This window comes from Poeciliopsis prolifica, unplaced genomic scaffold (genome assembly GCF_027474105.1).
Source record: "Poeciliopsis prolifica strain line A6 unplaced genomic scaffold, Auburn_PproV2 SCAFFOLD029, whole genome shotgun sequence".
Lineage (NCBI taxonomy): Eukaryota > Metazoa > Chordata > Actinopteri > Cyprinodontiformes > Poeciliidae > Poeciliopsis > Poeciliopsis prolifica.
This window is the reverse complement of record NW_026562404.1, coordinates 1,566,662-1,593,346: the sequence shown is the minus strand read 5'-3', so window position 1 is coordinate 1,593,346 and position 26,685 is coordinate 1,566,662. Positions and strand designations below refer to the sequence as shown.

General features: G+C 39.5%; 1 protein-coding gene across 1 annotated transcript in view; it reads left to right on the top strand.

Moving 5' to 3' along the window:
- LOC129372507 (forkhead box protein J3-like) overlaps nucleotides 1–26,685 on the top strand; it is an 81,014-nt gene that overhangs the window by 40,043 nt on the left and 14,286 nt on the right. The window contains exons 4-8 of the mRNA XM_055049879.1: nucleotides 7,529–7,603; nucleotides 12,162–12,245; nucleotides 17,948–18,049; nucleotides 21,075–21,233; nucleotides 25,527–25,731. Of these exons, the coding sequence (XP_054905854.1) occupies nucleotides 7,529–7,603; nucleotides 12,162–12,245; nucleotides 17,948–18,049; nucleotides 21,075–21,233; nucleotides 25,527–25,731 (625 nt within the window). The remainder of the gene's footprint in view (nucleotides 1–7,528; nucleotides 7,604–12,161; nucleotides 12,246–17,947; nucleotides 18,050–21,074; nucleotides 21,234–25,526; nucleotides 25,732–26,685) is intronic.

Here is a 26,685-nt window from a genome sequence, read left to right as displayed (position 1 = left end):
TTTTGAGCATCTTGGGCTCTACAAGTGTACCAAATTCATGTCTCTACGATGAAGTAAGTGAATAGCAAAGGTCCTTTGAAAATTTCTAGGTGGCGCTATTGAGCCATTTCTTGTGGAATTTTTGCGACGACTTTAAAATACGTAAATTTGAAACAGGCTTAAGGCCTCCGCCAAGTTTGGTGAGTTTTTGAATATGATAAAGCCCCCAAAAAGCCAATTCATTTGGAGGGAGAATCGTAATAATAATAAGAAACAGTACAGAAACAATAGGCCTTCGCAGCGCTTAGCTGCTCGGGCCTAATAATAATAATAATAATAATAATAATAAGAAACAGTACAGAAACAATAGGCCTTCGCAGCGCTTAGCTGCTCGAGCCTAATAATGAACAAGTTAGTTCACCTTCAGAGCTACGTAAAACTGTGCCCTTAAATCTTAACACACTCAATACGGGCCTAGCAAATCAATTGATTTGTAGGACTTAACAAAGCTCAGTGGCAACATGAAGACACTGAAAATTTTCTATCCATAAATAGCAGTGCATGATGGCTTACCCTCAACTCAACTTCGCATCTTTATAATTCACATAGCATTGTATAAAAGTGAGCATTTGACTGATACCATCTTGGGAATATTTTGCACTACAACTGAGTGAAACAAACATTACAAAACATACCGTATTATTGAAATCATTTCACTTTGGATCGTTTTAAATTACCTGACAGTCGTGTTAGATTTCATAACAGCTTTGTTTCTCAAAGAGGAGCCACATCAGGTCTGCGAGTGATTCCAGGATGCATTGGGTTCAATCGTCCCAGAACACGCCCAGGAAGTTCTGAGGGAAACTTTCATTTGAGTTCAGGGCTGATTGTTTTGGAAAATATTACAAGTTTTTTTTTTTTGTTTTGTTTTGAGCTTCTGATTTATTACTGTCAACCTTTTAGAAATGACTTCAGAGCTATCATTCTCTCATGTTGCCGCGTCGTGTTGAACTCAGACGTCATGACCCAAATCGCCTAAACTTATGTAACGTCAGTCTCCTTGTTTCCTTGGTGTGCCGCCACAAACAACACGCAACTTGTTTCATTTGCCTACCGTGAGAAAACTGCCCTTTGATTTGACCTCAACATACTGTACCTACTAACACGTATTTTACACACATATCAACATCGTATCACATTGCATTTGTTTCAAGAAGTCATTCATGGTTATCAAGCCTGCTTTTTATAACCAACCTCTTCAAGTTCAAGATGTTGCAGTCCATATTAAGCCTCAGCGTAATAAATGTGCAAATTATGTGTTCACTCACAGAGCGTGACATAAGTAATAAATGTTTAAAAATGGAAATTTGACCTTATTTTCCTGCAACATAACTCTAAATCTTCTAAAACAGCAGATGAAAACAAAAGATTATAAAATGAACACACGCAGGTGCGTTTTTGTCTGCGTATACATAATTTTACTCAAACAAAACTCATTATTTAATGATACAATATATGCACCAGTGCTTAAGGACCAAACATTTATTAGATATTTTCCTGTGGGAATGAGACGACTGAGAGTTTTCAGCGTGTGCTTAATATCGGTTGACACACTCGGTTTTAAAAGGATAAGTCAAAATCGATTTTATGTCCACTCATAAAAAGCTAATTGTTCCACTCTGTCACGAGTATTCATACCCCTTAGACCTTTTTATGGGTCATCACATTATTACCATTAACTTTATTTTATTGAGATTTTACGCTGTGGACTTGGGGGTTTCAAATCCCAGCCTCAGCTGCTGGTGTCCTGCAACTTTTAGTTTCATTTGTGCTTCAACTTAACTGAGTCAAATGATGAGATCATTAGCAGAACTCTGGATATGTTCACTGCATTCTGAGGAGATGATCCAGAGTGTTTGATTCAGGTGTGTCATGATATGCGGGGTCGAGGCGGTGAGGGAGACGCTGTGGACCCAGGTTGTTGAGAATGAATGCAGGTTGCAGCTCTAAATCTGACCCATCGAAATGCAGTAGAGGAAAATTAATGCTTGCTAAAATGTGTTCGTCAAAAATTCTGAGAAAAGTGTTGGTGAGGTTTTTTTTTTTTTTTAAAAATAGAAAAAGTTTTCCAATTGGCATAAATGTGACATGTGGACAATATGGAAGAAGATGCTCTTGTCAGATGAGTGACTTTTTTTGTTTGTTTGTTTTACCAGTAAGTTAAATTCAATGTCTGGTATAAAACTAACTTTATATCATCTTGAAAATACAAAATCCATTGCAAATCCGATATATGCTAAGTGGATGATTTTATTTATCAGGAAAGTGGAAGCAGGCCAGAGTTGATGGGAAGGTGGGCAGAGATAGATGCAGAACATCATCTATCTCTGACTGGAGACTAGAGGCTGGACCAGAGATGCATCTTCCAGCAGGACAATCACCCTAAACAAACAACCAGAGCTGTGATAGAGTGGATTAGATAAAATATATCCATGTGTTAGGTTGGTCTGTTAAAGTCCTGGTCTAAATATGTCTGACAATTTGTGTCAAGACTTGAAACGGTGTGATCACAGGTGCTCTTCTTCCAGTGTGACTGAGTTTGAGCTGTTTCACAAAGATAGCTATAGTAGAGACATCCCGAAGCTGTGGTTGTGGTGCACCCTGGTTTAATCATTTAAAATCCCTGTAGATTTCATGAACGTTGTAACATTAGTAGTTAATGTCAGTTTAATTCGCATTAAGAACGAAATTCTGTAGATTATTGATGATGAATACATGAATATTTTATCAAATGATTATTTCTGTGGGGAAGATATAAAAACCCAGAAGTTATGTTTGTCTGCTGCTATTACATTTAATTCTCAAATGTAATTTCATTTCTTCGTTAAAACCGCTAAATGTAATTTTATTTCTTCGTTAAAACCGCTAAATGTAATTTTATTTCTTCGTTAAAACCGCTAAATGTAATTTTATTTCTTCGTTAAAACCGCTATCAGTTTTATTTGGATGACATGAATAAGAATCCTAACCATTTGAGAGAAAATCCAATTTTCCTTTAGCTTTCCTCACCTACAGATAACACTCCAACGAAAATGTCTCTATGGTTCGGCTTCATGTCATGGAGAAAGTGTTTATGTTCTTAGGTTCATGGCAAAGTTGCAAGATCCCGTCCTCCCCCCTCCGTTCTTACACATTATCCTTCCTGTGTGTGTTTTAAAGACACTCAGACATGCTCACACACAATGCCAAATGCTTGTGTGGTCCATCAGCTGCTGGGCAGTGATGGCGTTGCCCCAGCGAGGCCCAGAAAGCTCATTAATCAAGCCGAGCAAGGAGTGGGTGGAAGGAGGATGCAGCGGTGGATTTCATTATCTTACTTCACAGCACTGCTAATCAGTACATTTATTAATGGTGACTATCCCCATTCACTGAAAGATTATAGTTTCTGTAATATGAGGGAGGTAGGGGGGGAAAGACATGCAGTTTATATTTAGACACACAAACTGTACATTTTCAATCTGTGTGAGTAAGCTGCCTCGGATAGATGCTTTCCAGGTAGAAGGAGAATCGTCTGATGTAGGTTTTTATAATTAGATGCATACACACACGTGCACGCATAACCACGTACACCCCCCCCCCTCCACACACACACACACACACATATGCAAGCACAACATCTAATGTCCTTGCAACTTTTTGTTTCTTGCAGCTAACAGCAGGACAAATTAAAAGTGGTTATGTTATTTTTATGGACATAAATGAAGAGGAAATTTTTGTATTGAAGTCAATTTGAAATATTCCGAGGTCTTCTCCAGAAAACCTGCTAAGCCCAGTGCTAGGGCAGTCATGTCCTAGCACTTAAAGTTTGTTTTTGAGTAATTTTTTTTTAAAGAATTGACAGGAAATTTTAAAATATCACTTGATCATTATGTGTTATTGAAAGACTGGAAGACTAATACCTTGATACCTAATAGTCTTTAAAAATGCAAATATTTTAAAGAGACTTAAATGAATACACAATGCTTAGTCTGGTGGGGACACAAGTAAAGCCTGGTGACCCTCCAGGCTTATAATACACTAGGGGAAAGCCTGTATTCTGAACAAAAAATCAAATTATTACAGCAATTAAGCCTGTCCCAATAAGAAATTAATCAATTAATCTGAAAATACATTGAAATGAGCTTGATTCTGATGATTAATATGCTTTTTTTTGTTTTTTACATTCTGAAAGATTTCATTTATGGTTTTGGTTGTAAGTGGTTCGGTCTTATTTATTGTTTTGCTTTGTATTGAATATTTACAATGTCTTCCAGTTCCTGTGTTGAGTGTTCTTTACAATATTAAAGTTTGTTCTCCTTCGGGAGGGCGAACTTGCATTACGAAGGACAGGAGCAAAGAAATACCGAAAGTCACTGATAGTCTGTGAGACTGTCAGTGGGCGATGTCTGCTGTCTCCAGACATCTACTTGCTGTTCATTCAAAATACGTGAAAGGCTTTCTTTGTTGGGGCTGGACATCATCTATAATCCATGGTTGTTTAAGCTATCCGGTAAAGTTGTTTGAAATGTCATCAAATCAACAAACACTGTTTAAGACGAATCGAACGATGACGTCAGCTGTTGTGAGTTCAGTCACATGAAGGCAAACACATGAAGCGAGGAAGTCCATACTCAAACATTAAAAAGCAAAGACTTCTGAGTCGTTTTATTGTTTTCAAAAGGAAACCAATATTAAGTATCTGTGCTGTGAGATCTTCTTTCTTTTCTTCTCTTCTGCTGAATAGAAGCTGTTTCTGTTGCAGTTTGACCATTTTAATGCATCCAGACGAAGCTGTTGCCTCTTTGTTATGTCTGAAGTAGGGTCGCGTTATGTCACACACGTCCATGAGCACATGGGGAGCTCAGCATTTCATCCAGAGACTCCTTCAGGTGTAAACTGAGGCCTGATTTTCAAATAGCTGCCCTTGCTGCTGAATCCAGGAAACGGCTCTAGAAATCATCGCTTTAAACTCTGTTGAACCATCAGGGGCCCAACTTTTGATTCCACACAGTGGGAATAATTTCTCCCCAAAACTTTTAGTGACATTATGTGGACTGAATTTAAGCCACTGAGATTTTTATTGTTAGCTCGAGTGATTTAAAAAAAAAAAAAAAAATTAAGCACAATCGAAAATCAAGGACAAACGTACAAGAAAATGCCAGTGTGCAATGTTGGAAATACACAAGATTGTGCAGACGCTGCAAGACGTGCACAGGTGTGCATAAACTGCTTGGGTTATAAAAATAGTGCATAAATAAACAACAACAAAAGAAGTTGGTAGAAGTTAGCAAAGTCAAGCTTGCTGCAGAAATGAAGGCGCTTTCTGTGACTGATCAAGCGGCACCGTCCGTGAGATAGATATGTGTATATATATATATACACACAACACATATATATATATATATATATATATACTATATTGGTAGATGGAGGGTTTGCATCGGCTGTGGGAAGAGCGGAGAGAATTCCTGTTTGCCTTTTTCAGTCACCTGATTGCCACGATTTTTCTTGATGGACGGCCAGCGACCTGTCAAGTAAAGCAAAAACTGGTGAAGCATTTCTTCGGGAGGATCGGGGCAAAGCAAAGGTGGACAAGGCTGCTACGGTATGCTGCGGACTGAGAGAGAGGATGGGTTTTGCTGGAGAGACAAAGCTTGAGTGGAGCAGTAAGAACAAGGGAGAAGGAGAGGAAAAAAAAAAAAGAAAACTCTCCTCCGATCCGTCTATCTTCTCCCCTCCTCCCCAGTGGTATTAATTAGCAGCAGCAGATGAGTGGAGAACAGAAGCCTGAAGGGAGAACAGGTTCATGTCAGGTTAGTGTATACTGTTGTTGGCCCCCCTCTCTGGTCTTCTGCCTTTTCCGTTTTCCTCTCATTCCTCTCACGCGCACGCGGAAAAATTCACATATCATGAGATCTCACCCACAGAAGTACCAGCTCGCTCTCATCACTGCACACACACACACCACACACACACACACACACACACACACACGCACGCACGCACCCACACCCACACACACCCCCACACACACACACACATACCCCCACACACACCCACACACACACAGACGCATGCACACACCTAATCAGCAGAAGCTGCAGTAATTCCAGTGAGATCGAAGCTATAGTTTTACCACAGCTCCTCACATAGTCAAAGAACGCATTCAAACCCAGGTATCGCGTGAGACTGGAAAATCATATAAGCGTCCCGCCTCACAATTACTGCAAATCATGGCTCCGGTATTGTATTTGCTTGCCAATTATCTGGGGCAGTTTGCGTTTTAGCTTCACCCTTTCAAGTATATGTTTCAGATGTGTCCGGGAGACGAATCTAATTCGGTTTGCGACAGTCCAGCTGTCTGCATTTTGCTGCAGTAATTGCTTGGATTTCACCTTTGTGTGACTTGTCATTTTGCATCAAGCAAAAACACACGACTAAAATCTCTAAACCAGCCGTGTCGTGTTAAAACAAATATGTCGTTTCTCAAATTTATAAGCTGATTAATTTCTTTTATCTGGTCCTGTGTTACTTGTGTTTGTAAGAGCTTTATCTGTGTGGCCTGGTACTACATTGCATAATCATAAGCTATGCCTTTTTCATTGCAACTAGATAACATTTTATTGCAACAGCATAAGAAGACTCATTTGACCTTGCAGTGCTCTCTGACTCAGCTCCGTCAGAAGTGTTTAATACCCACATTGTCTCGAAATACAGCAGTAAATCGTGCTTTAGTGCTCTGCTCTCTGATGCTCATTAGCACGCATCCTTATACATTCTTATACTTTTCTAATAAAGCAAATAACGAGTATTTTTCTTTGCCGTCTCGTTAGATTTTTCTAATTGATATTTTGATTACTTAGAAAAAATAAATAAAAAGAGGAACACTGGAAGATATGAGGTTGAATTAAAAACAACAACAAAAAAATAATAACTTTTATACTGACTCCAGAAAATTGTTTAAACTGTCCAAATATTTCTGACTTTATTATTGTTGCTTGTTTTTTTTCCGGCTGCTGAAAGCAATCAAATTATAAATGACATACAGGGTTTGCAAATAGCTGTTTGTTTGGACTCTGCGGTAATAAATTTGATAATGAAAATGCTCAGATTGGGTTAGCAAAACTCCCTGATTGAATAATGTCAGCCTATATTGCTCCACTTTGAGTGCAGCCAACGTGGCGTAAGGTGGTAAATAATGATGGAAACGATCACGATTGGGATCTTAAGCCCAGCAAGCTGCCATCTTGGACAGTTTTGAAGTTGAGAAAACAAGCGTGTTTGCAAAAGAGTTCTTGATTTCAAATATTTCTTGTTAATCTGCACAAAATAAGCAAGAAATATGGCAGCATAAAATCGAACAAATTAAGACTCTTGATCACGTCAGTAATATGTGCCGTTGTCCTGTGAGAGTCACCAAAACTCAAAGCACAAAGTTATCAGAACTAAAAAGCACTAAGGTGATGTTTAACTTGTCATTTATTTCTTTTCTCTCTTTTTTTTCCTGCAGAATTCTATCCGACACAACTTGTCACTGAACAAGTGTTTTCTCAAAGTGCCTCGCTCCAAAGACGACCCTGGGAAAGTAAGTGTGTTCAGACCAGCATGACGTGACTTAAAAGGTCCTGTTGAATTCGGTCCATTGTGTCATTGAAAAAGAAGTAAACTTTGGCAAATGATCTTAAATGTGCTACAAATAGGGCTCAGTTTGGAAAAATAAATTCAATTCAGTTCACTGACAATTAAAGACGTGCGTAATTTCAAGATACTTTTTTTTTTGGAGAAATTGGAGAAATCCAATTTACTATGTATAATTAAATCAGTGCAATCATTCAGTCAGATTTAAATTCAGGCTCAAATTTGATGTTCTAGTGTATTACTTTGGGTCATAAGTAATTCTTATAAAGAGCAAAACCAGAGAGATAATGAAACATTAATTATTGTAGGTAATGCACAATTGGAAAGTAGTACAAAGGGCAGAGTGAAGACCAGTATGTTCTCCAGTGTCCTTGGCCCATATCATCAAAGCTACAGAAACATTCTACTTTTAGAAACTCCTTTTCTGAAACATATGGAAGAATCAGATCTGTGATATTTATGATGGCCCTAATTAAACAAGGACTTTATATGAAGGTTTTTTTCCAATTTAGTCTTGCTGATAAGGAGGGGAAAAGAGAATGGACCATGTTCAAATATACAGTACTGAGGGACAGTAAAGATTAATTATTGCATTGTATTCGAAATTTTGAACTTTTTCTGAATAGAAAACTATTTTCCCTTCATCTGGACAAATCTGGACTCCATTTGACATTTCTGACATGAATCCATACCAAACTTTTTGATTTATTCATGAAAATTTGCTTAAACAAAAGTGGGAACTCTGGAAATTTGATGCAAATAAATATGGAATTTTTGTCTTTGGGGGGGAAAAATCGACAACGACCCCAAAGAAAGTTCTGCCTATATTTTACATCGGAATACCCCACACACGCACACACACACGCACACACACGCACACACACGCACACTTAAAAGCAGTTTGTGACTCCATCACCAGAAGTGGTGAATGCCTAATGCGGTTTTCTCTGTGTTCTGCTTCTCCTCCAATATTGATTCTGCCGAGTAATAATGTGGCACAGGGAGTAATGAATAATAAGTATATGTAGGTACAACCCTTCATATCCAAGGCCTTTCATGCATCTCTTATGCTTTATTAGAGTTCTCTTCTCTGCCTTTTCTCTCCTGGACACAATCACAGGAAGCTTTAGATATGTTTCACGCCTGGCGCTGCTGCCCCTGCTGCTCCTGCTGTTGTGGTTACGAGGCAGACTTCTTTTTTTTGTTTTTTAAACCACAGCCACTTCTGCAGCGCCAGTTTGATAACAACAATTTGTCAAGTCCTTGTTTGTGCTGAATCGAAAGACTTGGGCTCAGATTGGGGGCGAGGGGAGCAGAGTATGTAATTAAGGTTGATCACTGAAGCTTGCCTTTACATTATTTTTTAATAAACGCTCAAATGTTCAAACTTCCACCCTTCATAGGATTAATGCAAGAGCTGACCTACAACTTTTAGAAAGAGAGAGAGAAACTAAAAAGCCAAAACTTTTCAATGAACTCTCAAAACTCTGCTCATTTCGTTTGGGGGAGGAGGGCTGGTGGAAGGAGTTTCTTCTGACTGTGGGGATTTTGGAGCCATTGAAAAATGAATTAGGGGGGAAGAAGCTTTAAATAATTCAGAGGAAATCCTTCAGCTTGAGTGGAGGCCTATAGTCTGGAAAGACACAAAGAGAGTGGCTCCCCTCCTGATTAGCCTGACTTGGACCTGAGCAGCACCTTAATTTACTACCAAGATCGAAGCGCTCGATACCTCGGCACCGGGAAAGGAGGGCAGAGGATGTGTGTGAGGGGGTCATCTGTGTGCGGAGAAGTTCAATGTACATGTTCTGCTTGAAGCCGCAGAGAGGGGTGAAGCTAAATCATGCATGTGCTAACGTTAATTGGCTGTGTACAGCTCAGTGATGTGGGACTGAGAGACAAGGGGAGGAGAAGAGGAAAGAAATACGGGGGCGGCGGGGAGAGTGGAGGCGGGTTGAAGCTGAGCTGCGTTGCGTCTACGTGTGGCCAAGAAGAACCTCTTAGATTCATCGTGCAGCTCTCGTTCTCCTTGGGAGGGAGGAGGAAATATGTTGCACAAACTAAAACCAGGTGGATATTGAGGACCTATGAAAAGGCTATTGGGAAAATGTTATCCCTCATTGGACAGTTAAGATAAGATACCGACATGATTTAGCAAAACAAAAACAGCATTTCTCAATAAATCTTTCACGTTTTAGGTAAGTTCAAATCAACAAAATTATTTCTGTGTGCTAAGTACCAGAATAATGAGAGGGATAACCTTTTAGAGGTTTTGTAACTTTCTGCCCAGAAGATTCAAACGAATGTAAACAATTCAAGGAAGTCTAGATGATAATGTCACAATTTTGTTGGCTTTTGATGAGCTAACTTAGAAAATTTGAGGTTAATGGAGTCCTAACTGTGGTTATATTTTGGTCCACAACTCAAATGTCGTAATGTTCTTCCTTTCAAACAATCTGTTGCAAGTGTAAAGACCATAAGATATTCATACCGTTTAGGGCACATGCGTCAAACTCCAATACTGGAGGGCCACTGCCCTGCTACGTTTAGATGTGCCACTGCTGCACCACACCTGAATAGAATAATTAAGTCATTAGAAAGGCACTGGAGAACTGACCTAGACAAGGAGGAGGTAATTAAACCATTTCATTTCAGTGTTTTGTACCTGTGGCACATCTAAAAACTGCAGGACAGTCGCCCTAGAGGACTGGAGTTTGACAATCCTGATTTAGAGATAAGACAGATTCTGGATGCGTTTTGGTACAAAATGTTCAACAAGACAAAACCTTGTGTAGATGTGAAGAGAGTTTTGCAGGGAAATGAGCCTTGTGCTGATGGAAGTCACACGAAAAAGATCATTACTCCAAAAGCCACAAAAAAACAAATATATATTTTGCAAATGCCAAGGGGAGCAAAGGTGTTTATTTTTGGATGCATCGTGTGGTTTGATGAACCTAAAAATTGAATTGTTTGATTACATTTGATGACTGTGGTGTTTTAAGGGGAAATTGAAAGCTTGCGAGTCCAAGAACATAAACCCAGCTAAGAAACGTCTCAGCCAAAAGAGCTAAAGCTTGGCAGCAAATGGATAATTACCCAAAGCAACCCGCCAAAGACTGTGAATTTAGGACAACAAACTTAACATTTCAAGAGGCCGTCACAAAGACCTGAGGTCAGTGTTGTAGAAAATTAGACTTGGATCAGGCCTGGTTGAAGAATAACCAAACAAAAGTAACAGAAATTGTACTAAATTCAAAATATTTGTATGCAAACTCCTAAAGTTAAGGAAAATGACAGTCATATGTTCTTCTGGCTTTCAAATTGTGGTAGTCTATTTGAGTGTGACAAAAAACACTCAAATAAGAGTTTTCAACCATAAATGTTAGTTTAACAGTAATGTTTTAATGTTGTGTATTAAAAGGATGTGAGTGATTTTTTAAAAAAAATTTTAATGTGGAAAAATGTGGCCATAAAAGATCAAAAGCAGGGAACTGCACAGATACTTTAAATGTATTTAAAATAGATGGGAACATTATCTAAAGATATGCAACTAATGTAGGAAAATTAAAGTTGTGCAAATAACTTCAAAGGGTGATTTCTTTCTTTTTTCTTTTTTTTTTTTCTGTAGAGATGAAATTTCCTGTGTACCAGAATGGGATAATTTTCATCATGATTGATTTCAACTTTTTCTTTGTCTCTGAAGGCACTATACATGGTAAACTGAGTAAAACACAACTTTGTTTAACTTCTTCTGTAAAAGCTCTTGAAGAGGAACTTCAAACATCCAAAATTAATGTCTGTGGGTTGAGTGCCATAAAGCACTCTGCTTTAAAAATATCATCAGAGTACCTGGGTATCCTTATCCTTTACCAAAAATATTGAATGAAGAAGAAAATAAAACCATGCCTCTCATACGAACTGCTTGTAAAAGTGACGGATGAAAACCTGAAGGCGTCTCTCGATGTCTAAATGCGGTTGAAAAGTTGTTGATGTTAATTAAACTTTACACATCTTCATAAAGGCTAAAATTGTACTGTGGTCATGGGTCAAAAGTCACATTTTAGAAGTTCTTTCTCCTGAACAGAGTGACAGACTGACATATGGGTTCATAGAAAATGAGGACTAGTTGGGGACATTATATCTCATGGCCGCTTTGGTAATATCTCAGCTTTGGTTGCACTCACATTGCAGGCGCTTAAAATGCCACCTCCATCCTAAAACATATATGTTTTATAACTTAATATTAGATATCTGCTGATAAACCCCATCTGCTTCCCCAATGCGACGACTGTCTGCAGCTGCAGAATACTCCCAACTACGAATAAATAATTCACATGACCCCAGATATAATCTACTGACGGAATAGTGAGTGAAAATCCTGTTCATCCCTCTCCAGATTTCCATGAACTTCAGGTAATACTGAAAGTTTTACCTGAAGTCTAAAGGTTTGTAAGAACCTGAATGCTGACCTGTGTGTGTGTTTTTTTTTTTTTGTGATTACTTTTCAGGGCTCCTACTGGGCGATAGACACCAACCCTAAAGAGGATTCAGTGCCCAGCAGGCCGAAAAAGAGACCACGTTCTGGAGAACGGGTACGGTTTTACCAATCTTCCAGAATCTTTAGTTTGTTGCCACAGAGAACAATTCCTGGGAATACATTTAAAGTAGTCTGTGAGGGCGCATGAGGACAGCAAAGGATGAAGTCTTGTGATTCTGCTGCAGAGATATTCAGACAGATTAAAAATATATGTATATTTTTACAATTCCAAGCAGCAAAACTAGCAGCGCCGCTGCTGTTCTAAACGGTTTGGCTTGCATTGACCTTCATGTGGGCAGAAATCTAAAAACCCCACTTAGTTATGGAAAAAAAAAAAACTCACTGGCTTTATGTGTGGCTCATTTAAACTGAACCAAATCATAGTCATGATTAAACAACACTGTGCACACATGTGCTCCCTGATGTTCACCAGAGGCTCGTCGGGCGCATTCGTCAGTATCTCACAGGAGGAGCAGGAAAGAAAAGTTACAGGGAAGATGAGAGAATGCAGGCGCAGGAATGAAGATTGGTTTTGAAAACACTGATTGACAGCAGAGGAGGCTATAAATATACGTAACCCAGCATCGGCTCGGCAGAATGCGGCTGGGTGTTCAGTCATTAACCCTGCAGATCTGAATACAAAAGCGGTGCCGGCGTAGCTCCGCCATGAGTTGCAGGTCTCGTACAAACCCCTTATACAATCCTCTGTTGTTTTTGCTCTGTGTGCAACAAACTGTGCATGAAGTTTTGGTTTCTTCAATACTTAGTTTGCATACTCAGAAGCAATTAGAGTAAAAAAAAGTATTGAGACCAAAGAGACACCTTCTAGTACATTTTTTTAAAAAAAGGAATATTGTGTGAAAGTGAAATATTTATTGTCAGCCATCTCAGAAAGTGATGCTTATATATTATATTGAATCATTCCACTTAGAGTGACAATTATAGTTAATGAAAACCTAAAATGAGGTAAAAAACGTGTGGTGTCGCACCCTCGTCAACTAACAAACTCAAAATACCTGGTTCTTTAGTCTCTCACTGTTTTGGGCCAGAAAGGCTCACAATCATGGGAAAAACTGCTGACTTGACAGATCTCCAGAAGACGGCAATTGACAGCAGTCACAAGGAGGGTGAGCCACAGAAGGTCGTTGCTGTTCACAGAGTTTTGTATCCAAACGCATTCACAAAACATTGAGTGGAAGGAAGAAATGTGCTCGGAAAAGATGCACCAGCAATGGTGAAAACTGCAGCCTTTACAGGAATATCAAATCAAATCCATTCCAGAAGAGCCACCACACACAGACGAATACTAGTCATAGACTACAAATATCACATTCACATCCAGTCACATCCACTCTTGTAGCAGAGACAAATTCTTACCTGAGCTCCGGACAAAAGGAGCTGGATTTTGGTGCAATGGTACAGAGTTCTGTTTTCAGATGACAGTAAATTCTACATTTAATTTGGAAATCAAGATCCCAGGGTTTTGAAGAAGAGAAGAGATGACCGGAATGAGACACAATGCCCAACAAGGAAGCAATCTGGTCTTCCATTGCCTCTATGCAGTGCCACAGGCTGATCGCCTCTGTGCCACCGTGCATTGATGCAACAATTCATCCAAGAGGAACCGCAACCAAGTATTGAGTTCATAGAAATGTACATACCTTTCAGTAGTTTGACATTTATGCTTAAAATATCAAATTTTGATTGGTGTAATGCAATATTTCTAATCTTATGAGACCCTGAATTTTCAGGTTTTCTTTACCTGAAAGTCATAACACATTAAACGTTTAACTCTTTGTGTAATGAATCTCTCCAGATCAGCAAAAAATCATTTTTAACAAAAGATCAACCAGACATCAAAGTGCAAATGGTTTTCATCAATATTAAGCAGGAGCGGTTCATGTCTGTGTGCGTTGAAGGACAGAAGGAATGCATGACTCAAAGCTTTACCAAACTCTCCCCAACACTCACGACTCGCCTCTCAGCAGTACAAATGATTGGAATATAGTGGTTTCAATTAGTTTATGATGTATAAAAATGTGCGGTTCAGATCTTCCGACAACTTCACGCTGTTTCGCCGTGTGCTTAAGTCACCAGCTATTCCCTTGCGTCTGATTTACATCAAAACATCTAATTTCCAGGAGCTCCAGCTTCACTGTGCAGATAATTCTCTTGTTTTCATTCCACTAGACTTCAGCGAGATTTTCTGAACGTACACCTGACCGTGTTGTGACGTTCAAGTTGTTCATCACGGTCGCCTTTCTACCTATTATCCAACATCTCTTGTCACTGCTTGTTGGAACATAATCATTATCTCCCCGTTTTCCTGCCACTCTCCTCTCTACCTCCTGGTCCGTGCCGCTGCCTCACCCTCTCCCTCGTCCCCCCATTCAGTCTTGGGAAAAGCGCAGGCAGGCATGGAGCGGCAAAGTGCACAATCACCGTTGCTCACTTGGGGAAGTCTGGAGAGAGATAGTGTTGCCTCAAAAGAAGCAAGAGAGAAGTTTGGAAGGAAGGTTGCAGAAACGAGAAACAGACGTCAAGGTAGACAGAATGTTGAGGAAAAAGTGGAGCTGCAAGGAGGGGAGAAGAAGAAAAGAGGAGCTGGAGGAGGAGGAGGAGGAGGAAGAGGAGGAGGAAGAGGAGGAGGAGGAGGAGGAGGAGGAGGAGAGGAGGAGGAGGAGGAGGAGGAAGAGGAGGAGGAGGGAGGGCTTGTGTTCCAGTTAATTACCACAGAAGGCCCTGGGGCTGCCGTTAGACATATTTTCTTCACCAACGCTTTTTTTTATTTTTTTTATTACAAACATTAATTAATTCAGAGCCTTGTCATCTCGTCTTACATGGATGGGCCCTTCGACCCCTTTTCTCATGCCTCACTTGCACCGCTGGCAGACACACCGTGGGCTGTCACATAGGCTAAGGAGAAAATAGGAGGTTACAAGTGCGGAGATTTATGCCGGCATTACTGTCTGAGGGGGGAGAAAAGGTGGACTAAATATGTCTTTGTGTTTTTATTGGGGGGTGTTTAGTTGCACCTGGGCTGTGTGCTTGTAAAGAGTTTTAAGTTGGCAGCCAGGCTAAACGTCAGCCTCATAAATCCATTGTGTTGTTAGCCTCGTAGCTGTGGTGAGGATATTTACGGCCCTTTCATTTCATGTATACCTCTCCGTCTGCCTGTCTGTCACCGCTCAATTATCTACCTTTTTTTCTGCCTTTCCGCTTTCTTCCCCCAGCTCCCCCCCCACCCCATTTTTACTCTACCCCTCATCTCTTCTTTGTTGGTATTTTTCTAAGAGCTTCCGTCGGGGGGGGGACCAGCAACGCATTTGTCTGGGAGTTTATCATAAATTAAAGATTGCATTGTTACCAACCAATCCTCTTACTGTAAGCAGTTTGGGAAGTCAGCCAAGCCAGCCTTGAACCTTAAAAGAAGTGAAACAAGAAAAAAAAAAAAAACATTTTTTTTTTTTTTTTTTGGGGCATCAATGTTGCCCCTAATCAATCCATGAGTAGCTTCTTGTATCTCATAAAGCTGTTCCCCTGCTTCGGCTTGCAGGGAAGACGGCGGCAAATGAAACGCCTGAAATATGTAAATAATTCATGAGGAAGGCTTGATTCATCTCACCAAGTGCAAGTGATGTGTCCACTTCCCAGTCCGCCTAAGTGTCCGGCAATTTACGCGAGGCGCGCGCCGACTTGTTCACGCGGTTCTCAGCCCGGAGCGTCGGGGTGAATCAGGGGAGGCTCGTAAAAGAATCATGAACTTGAAGCGGACAGAAATTTCTTCATAACCTTTGTCACGTTTAATTTCTCATCTCATTGCCAAAATCCTCTGGGTATCCCCAATCAGCGCGAGCCAGATTTAGAATGCTAGTGAATCTAAATGAGGAGGAAAGGCTCTCAGGAATTCAGGAAGTGCTACATTATGGGCTGCACTCTGCTGGATTTATTTATTTTTTTTGCCACAGGATTTTATCCAGACTCACTTATTAGTTTATTAGTAAATATTAGTTATAATTGACAGTTTGTGTATAATTCATATATGTGTACATTATATATGTTTCTTAAGCTTTTTCATGTTACAAACACAAACCCCAGTTTGTGTCATTGAGGTTTTATATGAAAAATAACAAATAATTGTGCAGTGAAGAATTAATGATACAAAAGTTTCCTCCTTTTTTTTTTCACATGGAAATCTGCAAAATGTGATTTATTTAGCCCCCTTTAATTTGATACCCTTCAGTAAAATCTAGTGTAAATAACTGATGAAAGACGTTTTCTTATTCATAAACAGCGTCCATGCTTAAAATGTAACACACAGTTGAGATAAATGGAGTAATGTTGGTTTCCATGTAAAATAAAGTGTATTTAGTGACTCTAGTGACAGTGAAAGAGTGCTTCATCGTAACTGCAGGAGTCTCAATAATCATGCATCTGTATGAGCATTACCTGTTGGTTTAAAACAGGGGTGCTCAATACGTCGATCGCGGGATGGTTTTGAGTCGATCTCTGCAGCAGGTGACAAACTGAAGACGTCCAGGACGCTGAGAGCAGCACTTCCTCTTCTGACAGACTTTTCAAAATATTCACTAACATCCAAAACGTTTGTAGCTTCATTAAATAATAATAACTTGATATCATAACGGACTGAACGTTTTTAATGTAATCTTTGCTCGGCTTGCGGGGCGCAGGCGGTTGCAAGGGTGTGCTTAACGATAAAGAGAGAGAGAGAGTGAAACGGTGCAAGTGGTTCTGAGTTGATCACCTGTTCGGGTTATTCTACTTTGTTTTCCTTCGCTGTGGTTCATCACAGCCGCTGGAGTTTCTGAACGTTCAATGAACGACAGACTTGGACTAATAACCTCGTTCGTTTACAGTAAACGTCACAACCAACATCAAATAGGACACATATATTTGATTAAGTTTTAACAATCAAATGGCTTCTACCACAACAATTATGTCAAATTACATTAATTATATCCCAAATTCAGAAGATTTGCCTTTACTTCTGCAGAGCTCTGGTTCCTCCTATCAGTCTGCAGTTTCGCATGGTGACGTCATCAATAATTTGTCTTGAGATGAATAGATGACATCGTCCACGCAAATTGGGTTGAGCCAAATGTGAAGCTTCCAAACAGTCCGTGCTCATGAACCTAGCATAAAGCATCTTCAACCGTCCCGTAAGCAGAGTCAAGCAACTTGAGATAAGTTGAGGGACTGGACTGTGGGCTCAAATGTTTAATCATTTCAGAAGCAGGAGGAAGAAGACTGTCTAATGTGTGCAATGCAAGTCTGACTCAGTTGGATCTGTGATAAGAATTTCAACACTTGCACGCCATGTATCATAATCTGCTTCATGGCTTGGACGTGGACTCTTGCCTGAAAAAGCTCTGAGTTTACTGGGTGAAGCAAACTGGGGTGAACTGCATGTGGATTAACATCGATTACTGGCGTAGTAGTGGATTCAGATGAGAATGACAAAGTCTGTGGGGAGTTGAGATCAACCAAGTTTTTACTGAAAATGGAAGGGTTGAAATATTCCACTATTAAAAATGACACACATACTTTAGATATTTGACATGACTTGAGAAAATGTTTCTTTGAAACATAAACACAGAGTACCTCGAGTAACTCGGGTGTATAGGAAACATTCTGAGATAATTTCTCATATACCAATATAATTATGCGTTTCCTCTTCAGGTTGGGCTATAAAGTCTAATAATATCTGTGTCTGATGTCATTTGCGGTTCCTTGAAGGCATCAACCCCTTACAGCCTGGAGTCAGAGTCTCTGAGAATGGACTGCATCATGTCAGGAGGCGCATCTCCAACTCTGGCCATCAGTGCAGCAAATAACAAGGTAGGACATCGGTCCAGATTTAAGAACAGGTGGCTGTCTTGTTGTTGCAAGACAGCCAGTTATGAATGATTATGGAAAGCATTCTTAAAATGTCCAGCATGCTGCTGATTTAGGTTCTTATTGAAAATAAACCTTAAATAAATTAGACATGTCTTATGAAAGTCGCATTTATTGAACATTTAGAGATAAGTCCCGAGTACGCTGACCCAGCTATGAAGCATGGAGGAGGCAGCATCAAGAGTATATAAACCTCTAACTTTGGAGAACATATTAAACATTTACTAAATGTTTAATAATAATAATATTTGCCTATCATTCTGGCATATAAAAGCTAAATTGATTTACTGAAATTGCGGAAAAAACAGATGATAAAAACAGACTTTTTTTTCACACATTGTGTGTATATTTGATTGACAGCACTAAGGTCCTCCTCTTGGCTCTGATTGGTTGTGTCTGACTGAGCAGTGTATTTCTGCAGATGGCAGTCGGACCTGAGGGAGATGGCAGAGGAGCTCGGTTTTTCACAAATGATCTGTCTCATATCATACTGTGAAATCATAGTGATGGTTTCTAAGAAATATGTGAACACATTTTTTATTTTTATTTTTATTAAAGCTACTTACTGGGAATCAAACATATTGATTGTCACTCAATATAATTGTCCAGTTTATTAGATATTTCATTCGAGGAAGCAACAAGAAAACCTTGATTGGCAGTTATTTTAATATTGATTGTAGCTGTTTCTGAACAATTTCAACACAGGAAACGATTTTTTATTTTTTTATTTATTTTTTAAAGATGGACTTCTTATACGTTTAACATGTCAGCTTTCCACTCACCGTGTTACCCCAGCAGAAGCTCAAACACATCTCTTTTAAGACATCACTTTACATTTTGAAACAATGATTCAGAGCAGGGCGAGGAAGACCTTGACGATAATGATGCAGATGCCAACGTCAACGATATCCGCCCACGTCCAGACAGGTGGCGTCCTGCAGGCACAGCAGCGTGTCAGAGCCTCATCTCTTATACAATTTCTCACAATTTTTCTGCTGTGCTCAAAAGATGTAATTGCTTTTTAAAAGGCATCTCAGTATCGTGACAGAAAAGCATAGAAAAACTGAAAAACATGTTTCTTGATTAGATACTCTGTGTGCTGTTATCAGCGCATTGCATAGTTTTTCACTCTAATATCTTTACTTGGATCTGTGTTACATCAAAAAATGCAACCCACAAATATGCTATGTAATACATATTCTGTATTTCTGTGCAAACCGTAAATATCTTCAAGACTGCACAGTGGTTCTCCCCGCTGCGACAATGTCACTGTTAGGAGAATTAAATCTTCTTTCACTGCAGATTTCTCCACACCCACTAAAACTGGGAAAGACTTTTCAGAAATGCTCCTTTTTTTGGGGGGGGTTTTCTTACCACTAGATTTTCCACAGGGTAGAGTGCTGCCCCAGAGAGCTTTTACTGTTGTCTCACCCGAAGGCTATGTTTTCACATTTGTCTTTACAATTAAACGTAGCCTGGAGGTAATCCTGACGCTCTGCCTCACAAGTCCTGACAGTCAAATAAAACAAGAGAAACATGATTCAACATAATTCTGAGGCACCGCTTTTTAAAAAGCTTTGTGATGTGTCAACACGAGACATTACGCTGTGCAGCTCCTTTCTCTACACAGGGAGTTCTCTGGGGTAGGTTTTTCTTCTTCTTTTTTTTTCATAAAAATTGTGGCACCGCAGTTGTCTGTTGATGCAGGGATAAGACAAATTGCACCGACTAATGCTTTAATTTCTGTTTTTACTTTGACTCGAAGCCTTGCAAAACTATTATCCCCTGAACTTTTTTCACATTGAGTCACTTTACTCTCAAGCTCCAATGAGTTGCGTTGGGAATTTATGTGATGGACCAAAAGAAGGAAGTGCAAAATTGTGAAGTGGAAGGTCATTTTTCTGACTAATCTAAATTTGAAAACAGTAGCATTTACATTATCAGAGTCTATGCTACAAATATTTGGGGTTATGTCTCTACCAACTACAAACTTTGTTTACTAAAAAGCTTCTACTTCAAGTCTTGCCCAGGTTTTCTATTGGACTTCGATCTGAGCTTTGACTAGGCCATCCCAATGCAATTTGATTGTAGCTTTTGCTGCAGTTCCCAGGGTCTGTGTATCATTGGGAGACCCAGTTGCCGGTTTTCATTTTTGAACTTTCTGTCTTTAATTCCATCTATCCTCCCATCAACCTTAACTTACTTCTTTTTCTCTACTGAAGACAAGTGTATCCACAGCATGATGCTGCCACTGCCAAGTGTGGGTGAATTTCTCAGTGTTAGTTTTTTTCATATTTTGTTCAAGTTTGGCTTCCTGTCACTATTTTTCTGGCTAAATGTTCCTCTTCAGCCACTTCTGACTGGCACTAAAGAAATTAGATCAATAAAATGAGCAATAATTTTGCATATGCAGCCAGTAGGAAAGACTAATTTTATCATGCCCTTCATAAAATGTCCAAAATTAAATGATACTGATGACTCAAGAGTAATTTGTATCATCGTAGATGCCTTCAATGTCATTCAAGTACTTTCCTTCTTAAAGTAAGCAATCGTCCACAACTGGAAAGAACTCAGTCATATTCCTGTCAAGGCAAACTTCTCTTCTTCAGAAACCTGATGTTAGAAATTTTGATTTCTCCTTAATTATTTTCTTTTTTCTTTGACATATAAATAAAATACTTCTCATTTCTAGGCACGCAGATAATTTTGTGGTTGTGGGAAGTTATTTAGTTGGAGCAAGGACAAAATGATCTGAATTACAAACGTGTCCTTTCTGCTTTAGCTTTTGCTTCATGAGATGCTACTTCTTGCCACTTTTACATTTTGCAGTCACAGTAAGGTGTTCATTTAAAACAAACAAACAAAAATGTTTACACTCCTCCCCTCAGTTTGATGATGATGTTTTTAGGACAATAACCTAAAAACAATGAGTGAACAAGATGAAACCTTGTTGTCTTTGTGTGTTTAGGTAGCGCTGTACAACCCTGAAGCAGAAGGCGGTGAGAGCCCTGGGAGTCTGGGTGGTAGCCTGAGCAACAGTCTTTCAGAGCAGAGTTTGGCGTCTGTCAGCCTTAACAACCTGAACTCTGCTGTCAGCAGCGGCAGCAACGTGCACAGCTACACACCAGTAAGAGCTCGTCTTTGTTATGGCTGCGAGTGTTGTGATTGTAGCAGGAGGACGTCCGCCTGTCACAGAGTAAAAAGACACCTTAGCTGGGCCAGCATTTTCTCTCACCTCTCATCTGGTTTTTCGTCATCGACCTCTGGGAAATTTTATTCGACCCGCATTAAACCAGTCCCCCTGTGGCCTCCTGATTCTGACATCATCTTGGTGATTCAGTGGGTGCTGAAGGTGTCTGCTTCACCCTTAGCGGCTAAGGAGGTGAGAGCGGGTTAACGATGTGTGCACTGGATCTGCGGCTAACTCCTGAAACTCTCCCTTTAAGAAAGATGTTGAAATTTGAAGCCAAACTGATTTTGAAAAAAAAACAAAACAATTTTTTTATTCACTTTTAGATTATTTCTTGAGTGAACAACTTGTATTTGTTTTCAAAAGTCTTACATTGGAGAAATACCAAGTTTGAGAGCGAGATGCTAAATTGAATTTTCATGTTTAGCAAAAACAATTTTGAGAGAAAAAAATGATCATGTATCAAGGCGTTTCAGCAGCGAAGCAGGTGAAAGTACAAACGCCTGCATTTGTCTTGTTGAACGCAGCCATCACCACGCAATATTATTTACCCTGTAAATTGAGTTTTTTGTTTTGCAGCAGACTATCGGTGGTGTTGGCGCAGCCTCGCTGCACCCCTCAGGGCTGAACACAACAAAATGCATTTTAAATCTGTGAGAAATAATAGGACGCTTTGAAGGAGGCTCACTCCTGTCATGCAAAAATAAATCAGCAGGTGAGGAAGAAATGTACCTGTGCCGTCTCTGATGTATTTAAATGGTGCCTGACCCCTCTAGAGTTGACCTATTTAAAACACAGGCAACGGTAAAAGAATAAGTTATCTTGCGAGCAAAGAAATACGGATTTTGTTGCACTTTTCCGTGTAATGCAGAAACATTTCTGATATCTTGTAAGAGATGTCTCCATCCAAATATTTCAGCAGCTTTCCTAATCAGCGGACATTTACGACCACTTTGCACTGGGATCAGCAGTGTGGCCCAAAACCCAGTGTTGCTTTCTTTTTGGCTATCTCCTTTCTAAAGGTGTCTTCTTTCATAGCAGTATGGATTTATTCCACAGTCAGACTGTTTTTGAAGATCATCACCCCACTTCAAATAGAAATGTGTGACACCACACAAAAATCACGGTTCAGTTTGAACCTCAGCTTCAGGGTCGCAGTTGATTCAACTTCATAAAGAAATAAAAGCCACATTCTGTTTATTAATATGACATTTTAACCTTTTTTATTCATTTATTTTTTTTTTTTAATGAAGACTAGTCCGTATGATTTGTTTCAGCCTCAGCTGGTCAGTTCATTTCCTCTTGACAGTATGCTATCAGATGTTCCTAGACATAGCAGGCCTAGCACTGGGTTGCATCTTACTAAAGTGTTATAACACACCTGCTTTTATGGAACAATCTGAAGATTCATGTAGTTGATTAAGCTGCGTTTTCTTGATTTGCCAAGTTTGCTAAGTTGATTTTTTTTTTTACAGGCAATGACTCATTATCTTCTAGTTAAATGGTGAAGATTATGTGTATTGAACTAAAAAAAACAAAGTAGCAAGAGAAGAGAAAACTATTTAGTCTTGAAGTGAATTCAAAACATGCTACAAAGAGTCAAAATGTTCACAAAGTTGCACTTTCAGAGTCACATTTAATATTTTGGTTCAGCCAAACACCAGACACCCGATGCATCAGCAGTGGATTGTGCAGCAACAAATTGTGAAAGGATGGCATTTGGCACGTCACTGTGACGACGGAAAGCTGATTTTTGTACTGTAAATGGGGAAATGTGGATGATTTGAAATAATATTTTTGCCTGTTTAGCAAAACAAAACAAAAAATGTGTGCATTACAGTTCTTACTTAGAACATAAATAGTTATTCACTGCTAAATCTTAACATTTTTCAGTTTTCTTTGTGTTAAAACATATTTTACTGCCATTTTAACCCATTCATATATAGAATTATTATATATGATCACATACCAATCAGGGTTTTTTATGAAGTTCAGTCATAAAAAAAATTGGTAAATCCTACAGTTTACCAATTTACTACTCTATTGTCATTAGTAGTTACATTTTCAAATAGCAGGTTAAAGACAAAAAATTGTAGTAGCATGATGGCAGCTTTGTTTTCTTTAGTTATATTTCATTTATCTACTTGTATTTTACAGAGTTCTGTGTTGTTTTTTTTTGTCAGGTTCTTTCTCTATTTTGCTGCAGCAAAAAGACAGATTTCGATTCTCTTCCTGCCTGTCCAGTTAAATTTAGTTGCGCGGCGTAAAAGGCTGCTTTGTTCAACAACATTTGATGCAGGTTTACAGCTGAGCGGGAACACCACTGCTCTTTATTGCCTCTCTTTTGTAACAGCTGCTCACCTTTTTACCATCAATCACTTTTCTCCTGCTACCTCCCACCTGCATTAGCAAAAAGGTCAGCGCAATCTCATCTCGTTAACCTCCCATTTCTGCGGGCCATCTTTTGTTTTCCTTCTGCCTTCATCACCTCGGCCGCCCCCCGCCCTCCCGCCTCCCGCTCCTCCATCCTTTCAGACCTCATTTGCGGTCTAGTCCGCCGAGGATCGGGGTTAGTTCTGTCTCATTACCTGGTGCAGGTGACATCCTCCTGACTGACAGTGATTACCGGTGGCACCGTTGGCAGAGATCGCACACACACGCCAGCGGAGTTTACTGAGAGGTTCCCATTACCGGGTGCAGGTAGATGTGTGGGTGATGGCGTCATGGAAAGTTGGCTCATATTGGCAGAGGCACACTGATCACTGCAAATTGCTTGTGTTCACCGGCTGGATGGCGAGGAGGATGACAGCTGGGATGAGATGATTGAGGATGGAGGAAGACGAGCCGCAGCCGCGAAATGAGAAAAATTGGAAGCGCCGTGCTTCTTCTTCTTTTTTTTTTTGTTTTTTTTTTGTGTATTTATGGAGAAAAAAAATGATTGGTTTTCTATTTCATTTAGCAAAATTAAATTAAGTTTGATTGTCATTGTGAACTGCAGAATTAAAAACAAGTCATAAAAGGACATTTGCAAGACGGAGTAAAATTTGTTTTGTTTTTTTAATCATTCTAATATAAACTGGACTTTTATATAGTTTTGCATTTCTGGTTTGCACGGCATCTCTCCCAGTCAAAATGACAATGGGCCTCACCTGCAAGACCTGGCGAAAGATGGAAAACTGTGATGTGGTTTAAATGTGCACCTCAAGAAATTATTACAATAGAACATGTTGTGTTTCAGTTATTCAAAATAAAAATAAAAAAAATTATGTTACCCAATTAGCAGAAATCCTGATTTCTGTTGAAAAAAATTGTTGTCGTCGTGCAACCTAATGTTCAGGCAGACAACATTGAAATTCTGAATTTAAAATGTTTAGTTGGAAACCATTTACAGAGAAATAACCAGGGATGCACAACATCACTGTTTTAGAAGAAAAGCTGGGCTAATAAAACTAACAATTATTGTTTATTCACATTTGTGCGTGTGTTTCAGGAAGGCAGAGTACTTGGTATTGTTTGGGCAGTGATGGATGCAGCACAATGCTGCAGGATATTTGTCAGATATGGATACCGGCCAAAATTTTCACAGTGTTGCATCCATACAAGTCACAATTTTAGACAAACACTGTCCATAAAAACCAAAGGCCTTCATATCAGACTAAGTTTTTCCTGCTTATGGATTAGGTTCAAAAATATATCTGTCAGCCAAACTGTTTCATAGACCAAGTCTACTTTAATTTCAACCATTTAGTAAAATGTTGGTATTTATATTAGTTCTTATTTCAGTTTATTATAGGGACATTGATGGATGGAGTTCAAACACTTATTCCCTCCAAAAAAGAAGAAAAAAAATCTGATTATTTCATTGCAAAATGCAAACTAGTTCAGTATCTTAAGGGATACTGTTAACCATTTCCCTTTTTGTTTGACACTAAATGATTACTGATGATTCAAAACCTAAATGTGACTGAATAGTCAAAACCTGTGGCCCTGGGAAACCAGAATATCTATACACTACAGTGTGTCTGGAACACTTTGTTTATTTTTCCTTCACCTACACCAACCTTGTTTTTGTATCACTTCACTTGTACAAAATTTGATCTGACTTTCAGGAGATTTTGTCAGTGTTTAAATATTTACTCTATCTGCAGATTTCTCTTTCTTCCCCCTCTTTTTTTTTTTGTTTTTTGTTTTAAGAACACTTTGTTCATAACTTTCTTTGTCTTTCTAAAGGTGAGCAGTCACTCAGAGCCTTCGTCTCAGTCCCTGAGCCTTCAGCAGTCGGCCCAGGCTCCACCTCCGTCCCAGCAGCCCCAGTACGGTTTACCTGTCCCGGAATCGCGGGACAAGCAGCTCTGCTTCTCCGACTTCGAGGACCTCAGCGCTTCTTTCCGCAGCCTGTACAAGTGTGTCTTTGAGCAGTCCTTTTCACAACAAGGTGAGTGTCAGCCTCACTGCGGGTTGCTGATGCCAGCCTGTCCAACAATACACAATACTTGATGTGTGTGTGTGGTGTGTGTGTGAGAGAGACAGAGGAGAAACAATCGCAAACCTCTGTCAGCCCTCATGCACATAATTAACTGGCACGCTTTAACTCGCATTGAAATGCAGACAATTTAACATTGCTTTCATAGCGGGCGTTTCAGTATTAACCTCCACCACTCGCTACTCCTACTCTGTTGTATTTAAATAAACAAACAATCTGTTGTTCCGCATATCTGCATTTTATGGCTCGCACAGTCAAACGAGTAAAGGCAATTAAGAGGAAGAATTCAACAGGAGGAAAAACACATCTTTAGCAGAGCAGTGGAAGGAGTTTGGCTTTGATAGCAGCTAATTAGATTGGTTCTAAAGTTTGTGAAGCATCTCACTAATTGCTTCCTGAAGCTTTCAGGTCACAAGGCGCTCTCCCTGTTGGACCCCCCTCCTCTCTTCCTTCCTTCACGCCATCCTACCACCCCTCTATCACCTTCCTCCTCTTACTTACTTTCCCCCAGTCACCCCCCCACACACATTCAGGAAGTTGTAACTGAGTGAGAGTGATGCGCTCTGTTGAGTTCTGCAAAACTGCTGTCTGGACTCACCGTCTGGCTGGGTCCCCAGCAGCGAGTGGTCAGGGATGATCGCAAGCACATAAAATAAGACAATGAAAATACCAGCCGATTAATTAAAAAAAAAAAAAGAAAGAAAAATAAAACTTTGTTACAGTGCAGATTGTGAGATATGGTATGACTATAAATGATTTATGAGATAACTGTGAAGTGAATGTGCTCAGCAAATCAATATCTGACTTACGGTGTCAAAATTTACAAACAATATCGGTCTTAGTTTTAAAAAAAAAATAGAAAAATTTCAAAAACTTGTTAAAGGAGATAGATGGAAAAAATTTAGT